The sequence below is a fragment of the Glycine soja genome, chromosome 1 (genome assembly GCF_004193775.1).
Source record: "Glycine soja cultivar W05 chromosome 1, ASM419377v2, whole genome shotgun sequence".
NCBI classification, from domain to species: Eukaryota; Viridiplantae; Streptophyta; class Magnoliopsida; order Fabales; family Fabaceae; genus Glycine; species Glycine soja.
In genome coordinates, this window is record NC_041002.1 from 36,229,845 (window position 1) to 36,238,914 (window position 9,070).

At 41.0% G+C, this 9,070-nt stretch overlaps 1 protein-coding gene across 1 annotated transcript; it reads left to right on the top strand.

Moving 5' to 3' along the window:
- Nucleotides 1–758: 758 nt before the first annotated feature.
- Nucleotides 759–1,865, top strand: LOC114368676. The gene has a single exon (XM_028325939.1). It carries the CDS (start codon nucleotides 759–761, stop codon nucleotides 1,863–1,865), a length of 1,107 nt encoding a protein of 368 aa, XP_028181740.1.
- The last annotated feature ends 7,205 nt before the right edge of the window (nucleotides 1,866–9,070 follow it).

Sequence of the window (9,070 nt, forward strand, 5' to 3'; positions counted from 1 at the left end):
CAGAACTCGTGCAGCCTCCATGATTATATAGCCGTGTACGATTCTGGGCTGCAACTCCTTGATGCTGGAGGAGATCTATCTTCTTCCTGAAAATCTGCAGTTAAAGAACTAAAAGATACCTTTTGATCTTTTAGTTTGAATCTTTAATCTTTAATCTTTAATCCCTGAACGAACTCTTCTACTTTGAAATTCGAACTATAATGATCTTTTAATTCGTTCCTAAAGATAGATCATCTTATCTCTTGCTAACTGCACAATAATCTGTTGAAGATCTAACAGATTTATATGTCCAGTATTTTCGGGCCAGATGTCAGGACATCGTATCCGACATCTTGGATCCTGCAGCTTCAATGCTTCACTTGACTTTTATCTTGCATTGTACAGCACTTCCAGTATACTCGAGCAGGATGTCAGGACATTGTATCCGACATCGTGGATCCTTCAACTTCAATTCTTCACTAGACATTTTATCTTGCCTTGTGCATTGTGCAGCCCGATCTTATTCCTTGACATAACGTTGAACATCATGTGCAGCAACTCCAGCTTTCCTTCATTGTCTAAGTGTTCATGTTTTAACAAAATCTTAGCCAATCTTTTAAAGCTCAGTAGAGCTAAACACTAACAATTTCCTAAGCAAGAAGTTCACAGCGTGTGAAATGAATTACTCGTTGCTTGAAAGGACGTGTTGTGCCCTAGTTTGGGTCGCCCACTGTCTAAGGCAATACATGTTGAACTATACCACTTGGTTGGTGTCCAAAATGGACCCAGTCAAGTACATATTTGAAAAACCCACTCTCACCAGACAGATCGCTTGGTGGCAGGTTCTGCTGTCAAAAATCAACATTGTCTATGTCACTCAAAAGGCGATAAAGGGAAGCACCTTGGCAGATTACCTAGCTCAGCAACCCATCAATGACTACCAGCCTATGCATCTAGAATTCCCAGATGAGGACATCATGACCTTGTTCAAGGAGGAGGTAGAGGATGAAGATAGGGACAAATGGATTGTGTGGTTTGACGGTGCGTCTAACGCACTAGGCCATGGACTGGGGGCGGTTTTGGTTACCCCCAACGATCAATGTATACCCTTCACTGCTAGGTTAGGCTTTGACTGCATGAACAACATGGTTGAGTATGAGGTGTGCGCCCTTGGGATCCAAGCGGCAATTGACTTCAAGGTTAAGTTGCTCAAGGTATATGGGGACTCAGCCTTGGTAATCTACCAGTCGAGAGGAGAGTGGGAGATCAGGGATCATAAGTTGATACCCTACCAGGCCTACATCAGAAAACTGATAGAGTACTTTGATGGTGTATCCTTTCACCACATCCCTAGAGAGGAGAATCAGATGGTTGATGCCTTTGTCACTCTGGCGTCCATGTTCCAATTGACCCCGCATAGGGATTTGTCGTGCATCGAATTTAGATGTCGCGACAAGCCGGCACATTGCTGCTTGATAGAAGAGGAGCAAGATGGAAAACCTTGGTACTTCGAGATCAATCGATATATCGAAGACAACGAATACCCACTGGAGGCTTCTAACAACGACAAAAGAACGTTGCGAAGGTTGGCCGCCGACTTTTTCCTAAGTGGAAATATCTTGTACAAGAGGAACCATGATATTATTTTGCTCCGATATGTGGATGCCAAGGAGGCTGAGCAAATGCTAGTGGAAGTGCATGAGGGATCTTTTGGAACACATGCCAACGGACATGCCATGGCCCGGAAGATCCTGAGGGCAGGGTACTACTGGCTCAATATGGAAAACAATTGTTGTATCCATGTGAGGAAATGCCGCAAGTGCCAGGCCTTTGCCGATAATGTCAATGCTCCACCCGTACCCTTGAACATCTTGGCAGCGCCTTAGCCATTCTCTATGTGGGGGATAGATGTGATTGGGGCTATTAAGCCCAAAGCTTCAAATGGACATCGCTTCATTTTGGTCACCATTGACTACTTCACCAAATGGGTTGAAGCGGCTTCATATGCCAGCGTGACTAGGAGCGTGGTGGTTAGGTTCATAAAGAAAGAGATAATCTGCCAGTATGGTTTGCCTAAGAAGATTATCATCGACAATGCCACCAATCTGAACAATAAAATGATGAAGGAAATGTGTGAGGATTTCAAGATACAACACCACAACTCTATGCCTTATAGGCCCAAGATGAATGGGGCAGTTGAGGATGCTAATAAGAGCATCAAGAAAATAGTTCAGAAGATGACCATGTCATACAAGGATTGGCACGAGATGCTCCCTTTTGCGCTGCATGGTTATCGAACCTCGGTACGCACATCAACTGGGGCAACCCTGTTCTCTTTGGTACATGGGATGGAGGTTGTGCTTCCATTTGAAGTAGAGGTTCCTTCGTTGAGGATTCTAGCCGAGTCAGGGTTGGAGGAATCGGAATGGGCTCAAACTCGCTTTGATCAGTTGAATCTTATAGAAAGTAAGAGATTAGCTGCCATGAGCCATGGATGATTGTATCAAAGTCGAGTGAAGAACACTTTCGACAAGAAGGTACGCCCACACAAGTTCAACGAGGGGGATCTCATCTTGAAGAAAGTATCCCAAGCTCAGAAGGGCCACAAGGGGAAGTGTGCTCCAAATTATGAAGGGCCTTTTGTTGTGAAGAAGGCATTTTTGGGAGGTGCATTGTTGCTTGCCAGCATGGATGACGAAGAATTGCCTTCACCTGTGAATTTTGATATCGTCAAACGATATTATGCTTAGTACCTGGGGCAGCTAGAGGGTTCAATGCATGATTGTCCTCCAAGAACTCTTTGGGATCACCAAAGTCTTGAAATCCTTTGTAAACCACGATCGCAACATTAATAAATATTGGATTAATGATTTGCATATTAATCTTCCTTTGTTGTGTCTTTTACTTCTTTAGAGCACACATTCTCGATCTTGAATCCGGAGCCATTTGGCTCAAATAATAGGGTGTCGTAAGCGTTTAAGTAAAATTGTACAAAATAACACTTGTTTAATTGCTGCACTTAAACATCCAAATCATAAGCATGCATGCATTTGCATCTTGTCGTCCTGCGGATTGGAGGATGAGTAAAGAGTCATTTTGAGTGATGATCAATACCACACCAAAATTGAGACACGGGTAAGTGAAAGGTAATGAAGACATTTTGTGGTGTTGTCTCACATTTGTTGCATGATGCCATTTCTTTTGTTCAAAGCTAAAGGGCAGGTACGAGCAGGTGCTAGGCCCATGATCAATCAATCATCATCTTACGTCCGGCTCAAGGCGTTAAAGAAGCGCTCCTAGGAGGCAGCCAAGTATCTCTAATTTTGTTCCTTAAAATTCCTGCTTTTATTTATTTGCCTGTTTTCTTGAATTTTATTTTGATTTGCCCAGTTTATTTATGACCATAGGAGTTAAAAAATAATAATAATGAACATGGCAAGGAATGATTAAATTTTTGCAAAGGAGTTTTGTAAAAAAAAATAGGGGGTTAGCTCGCCTGGGCGAGCATGTCTGGCAGAAGTTTTAAAATAAGGGGGTGAAGCCATTTCTTCACCCCAAAATCTTCCCCAACCCTCAAGAACACCAAGGCTTATGGGAACACTTGAATCCAGCAGTTCCGGGTCTCCATTGTTGCGTTTTTGCTCTCCTTTATGGCATTTTTGTTCACCCCCTACAAGTAAGTGCCACTTTACTTTGATCTTTGCCTTTCCATTGTAGTATTTTAGTGCTTTGGTTGCTTGTTTTTGCAAATTTCGTGAGGCAATGTATATGTGAATCCATGTGTTGTTTGCTTGAATTAGGGGGCTGTATGGGATGGCTATAGGCCTTTGTGTGTGATATTGTGAAGTTTGGCTTGTGGAATGAATTTATGCATATATGGCTTCCATTTTGAGTGTGTGGACAGTTTAAGGTGTTAGAATAAAGTGCCAAAAACATGACTTAGGCCTAAGAATCTAACTTTTTTTGTCTTGTATCAAAAAATGCATGAATTACGCGAATATGAGAGCATGTTGTGTGGTTTTTTTAGACTAGCATTTGAACTTGCTGCATCATGGTAAGTACCTTGCACCTAGGTAGCATAAAAATGCCTTTCAAAAATGTGTATACATGTGGATAGGTAGCATGAAAATGCTCTTCAAAAAATGTGTATATATATGTGGATAGGTAGCATAAAAATGCCTTTAAAAAAAATGTGTATATATATGTGGATAGGTAGCATAAAAATGCCTTTTAAAAAAATATGTATATATGTGGATATCTAGCATGAAAATGCTCTTCAAAAAATATGTATATATGTGTGGATATATATCATAAAATGCCTTTCACAAAAATATATGTATATGCACGTATATAGACATATGTGTTTGGTGGAAAGAAGCGTGCACCATTTAAGTTGTTTGGTCTTTGTTGTGATGATTGGTATTTCATGCAAACTAACTTTACAAATGTGTCCTCACAAGAAAAGGCTCTTGTCGCAACCTACCCTTCGGCGGGAGGGCGACGCGTGACTCTCGAGTGTGTGTTCCAAGAAAGGAATACGTGCGGAGTCGCCACCAACGTTTATTTGAGGAAAACATAGGAAAAACCGGAAAAGACGTGGTCTAGGAATTTTAAGTGAAAGGTTTGGGAGTTGTATTTACGTACGGGGAAGGTATTAACACCCCACACGTCCGTCACAAAGGACGACAACCTTTAATCGAGTGTGCAAAATATGACTTCAAATTGTTTTGTTTTCCCTTTTTTACGTTTTTATGTCTTTTTATGCCTTTTTTTTATTTTTTATCTTTTTGTGGTCGACAAGGGTGTTTCCCTTGCTCCTACGTATTCCTCAATTGTGATAAGGAAATCAGACCTACGTAGTTCTTTGAAAAGGGGCAAATCAAGTGATTCTTTTTACTTGGAAGGGGGTCATTTAAGGCGTTGGACCTTAAAATGATCCATTTTACTTGGTGAGAAAGCTAAGGCGTTGGACCTCTAACCATCTCACGAGGTCGACAAAAGCGGGGCTTTTGCTCCTACGTATCCTCTATCGAAGAGGAAATCAGACCTACGTAGTTCTCGCAAAAGGCAGTAAAGTGATGTGTTGATTTTATGCTTTTGAACGATCCATGTTAACCGACAAAAGCAAAGAGGACCGTTTAAGGCGTCGGACCTTAAAACAGTTTTTTTTTTTATTTTTGCGGACAAAACTTGATTTGCGAGTCGATTTTAGCCTTAGTTTCACTTTGGTTATTAGTCAATTCATTCAAGGAAACTTCCAAAGAAAAACATCCGATTGATTTTTTTGATTATTTTATTCGAAGATATTTTGATTATTTTATTATTATTTTTCAGGATATTTTGATTATTTTATTATTATTTTGTCTTTTTTTGGTTTAACCGTGGTTACAACGTGAACGATCGGTTAGATTTTGTTTTAACAGTGATTAAACGAGATTACAAAACAAATGATCGGTTGAAATTCATTTTATTATTTATTAGGTGAGAAAACGGTTTAAATAAACAGTTAAAGCACGTTAAAAACGGAATAAAAGAAAGCTGAAAGTAAAAGAAATTAAAGTGAAAGTACGCAAAACAAGAAATGAATTGAAAGTCTCGGATTCGAAAACTTACCCGTTGAAGAACGAAGACGAACGAAGAACGGATGAAGAACGGTGAAGAACGACGAAGAACAATGAAGAATTTCCACGGAATCGCTTACGGAAGCGTTACAGAAGCACTTCGACTCGATTTTTCTTCACGAAAATGTGTTTTTTGCCCAAAATAGCATAAATGCATAGCCAAGGGGTCTTTAACATTTTGAAACAGCCCCCCCCTCCCCTATTTATAGGAAAAAAGGGAGGTGCTTGCCGCCCAGAGACTTAATCAAGAAGATTTCTAGAACGGCTGGACATGATATATGTTAGGGTTTGGTTTGGTTCAAGGATAAAAAGGGATGTCCTACATTATTTCCATGACACAAATGCAACAATGATGGTTTGGAAATTTTATGAAAAACTAGTCTTTCATGCACCTATGTGGACACTCGAGTGTCGAAAAATTTTTTTGGTCATGTGATGCTAGGGCTCATAATTCATTTTCTCTATTTTAGTCAACCCAGTGTTTCCAAAATATGTTCTTTTATCAATTTGTGCATTCATCCGAGTCTTATTTTTGGGTGTTCAGGAAAATTTTGACAGCACTCACCCTTCAGGTGTATACACATTTTTTTTCAAAAGCTGGTTATGATTAGTGAATTTTTTTCAAAGAAAAGTTGGAAGTCATCTCTTTTCAAAAGCATGTTGGTTTTTTAGCTAGACAACTTATTTTTCTTTTTTCTCTTTTCCTTTTTATCATGTGTTTATTTCTTTTTCTTGTTTGTTTTTGTTTTTTCCTTTTCATGAGGTATTTTGCTACCTAAACATGTGTATATTTTTGTGAGGTATTTTTGCTATATACATGCATATCCAAGGTATATTGCTACCTAAACATACATATATATATTTTGTGAGGCATTTTTGTTACATACATGCATATCCAAGGTATCTTTCTACCTAAACATACATATATATATTTTGTGAGGTATTTTTGTTACATACATGCATATCCAAGGTATCTTTCTACCTAAACATACATATATATATTTTGTGAAGTATTTTTTTGTTTACATACATGCATGTCCAAGGTATCTTTCTACCTAAACATACATATATATATATTTTGTGAAGTATTTGTTTTGTTTACATACATGCATATCTAAGGTATTTTCACTACCTAAACATACATACATATATATATATATATATATATATATATATATATATATATATATATATATATATATATATATATATATATATATATATATATTGTGAGGTATGACTACCTTCTGAGCTTGTGCTTGTTTTATTTAAATTCCTAGGATCATGAGCAACTAGGTGTGTCCTACTATGACTTGAGAAACAAAGGTGATCAAATAACAAGCAGAGATTTAAAAGGTACTAGGTTGCCTCCTAGTAGCGCTTCTTTAACGTCTTGAGCTGGACGCCTTATGACTTGTCGGTCACGGACCAAGTACTTTACTTTCCTTTGGCTTTGGACTTGGTCGCCTATTGGTCGGCCATGTGTCGTAGGCAACGCTCTAACCTTTTTGTGACTGAGCTGAGGTGAACTCTAGAGGTGGTGGTGGTGCATCTGTTGCCTGTTGCCGACCATCCCTAGGCTGTTGTGGTGTCTCGCCGTCTGCCTGTCTGGGGTCACAATACTTCTTGATGAAAGCTCGGTTAGCAGGAGGCCTGATGACCTTGTTGGGGATGGCGGGCACTCCATAAAACTAACAGAGGCCCGTAATCAGAGCTGGAAACCCCAGGATCCTGTTGAACTTCTTTGGGTCCACTGGGTGTCCTGCGAGCGCGATCCCTGCAAACAATAGGGGACATTAGAAATCAGTTGAGCGAAGTGCATACTTACCTATGTCATGATGGCATGATCTTGCTGGGGGGGACGGGCACCCTGTAGGTCTGATAGAGGCCCGTAATCAGAGCTGGAAACCCCAGGGCCCTGTTGGACTTCTTCGGGTCCACTAGGTGTCTTGTGGACGCGACCCCTGCAAATAGTGGATGGCATCAGAAATCAGTTAAGCCACGTGCATACTTACCTATGTCACGATGGCATGACCTTGCTGTGGGGACGGGCACCCTATAGGACTGATAGAGGCCCGTAACCAGAGCTGAAAACCCCAGGGCCCTATCGGACTTCTCCGGGTCCACTAGGTGTCTTGTGGACGCGACCCCTGCAAATAGTGGATGGCATCAGAAATCAATTAAGCCACATGCATACTTACCTATGTCGGAACGGCATAGACTAACTGATACTTCCGCAGGGGGAGATCGGTATTGCGGTCGCTAGACGAAATATTGCTAAGTAGCAACGTCATTTATATATGTGTAAGAGTGGTCATGTTGGTGCGCATGATCCACACTCGTCTCTTTGCAGCGGCACGGGTGAAATCTTGCCCCGATATGCATAGTAGTTGTGTGATAGCCTCCCTCTCTGGTTGTGCTCGCACAGTTGGTCGCCCTTCAATATCAAGGGGTGGCCCAGGAACTAATAAAAGGGAACTACTGGCCCCTTAACTGGGAGTGCAAGTCTTGGTTAAGCATTAAGGGCAGAGAACCTTAAATTCTCTTAAGGTTCGGATGTGGAGCCCACTGAAAGTAAGGACATGTAGCCCTCTAAAGTCGAGGACGTGTCACCCTTTGAAGGCAAGGGCGTCCAGCCCACTAAAGGAGAGGACGTGTAGTCCTTTGAAGGTGAGGGCGTGTAGCCCTCTGAAGGCAAGGACGTGTAGTCCTCTAAAGGTGAGGATGTGTAGTCCTCTGAAGGTGAGGGCGTGTAGCCCTCTGAAGGCAAGGGCATGTAGCCCTCTGAAGGTGAGGACGCATTGTCCTCTGAGAGGGAGGACGTGTAGTCCTCTGAAGGTGAGGACACATAGTCCTCTGAAAGTGAGGATGTGCAGTCCTCTAAAGGTGAGGGTACTAGTACCCAAGGGTCGGCCTTTATGAGAAAGCAAGAGATTGACTCATTAAGAGGGTCGGTCATTCTAAATTCTAAAGATTGGACATTAGATGTAGGAAATTTATGCAGTTAACATGAATTTTAGGGATGCAGATGCATGCAACCTTTGTCATGAAATTTGGTAAATGCGGACTTTATATGAAACAATGCAATGTAATGGAAAGTTGTACAATGTTCATGACATTCTTTCCCTATTTTGTGATTTTGATTTTTTTTTTTTTTGGAAAACACAGATTGACTATCCATTTGAAAGAGGTGATAATTCATGCAACCTTGTCCTATCTTTTGCAAATCTTTCTGGGAACTCCCTCAAAGTGTTTGTTCTGTTTGATTTAGTCACTTGACCATTTTGGAGTGACGGCAATGGAGCCGTTTGGCGTTTAATCAATCCATAGAAATTCCAAGGTTTGTCCCCCCCCCCCACCCGTTTTTTTGTGTTTAAAAACATCGACGGGTGAGAACTTTTGATCTGCCCCTATGTTCACTTGAGGCTCATGCACGATGCCCCTTATTGCCCCAGTGTAAGGCTTTGAGG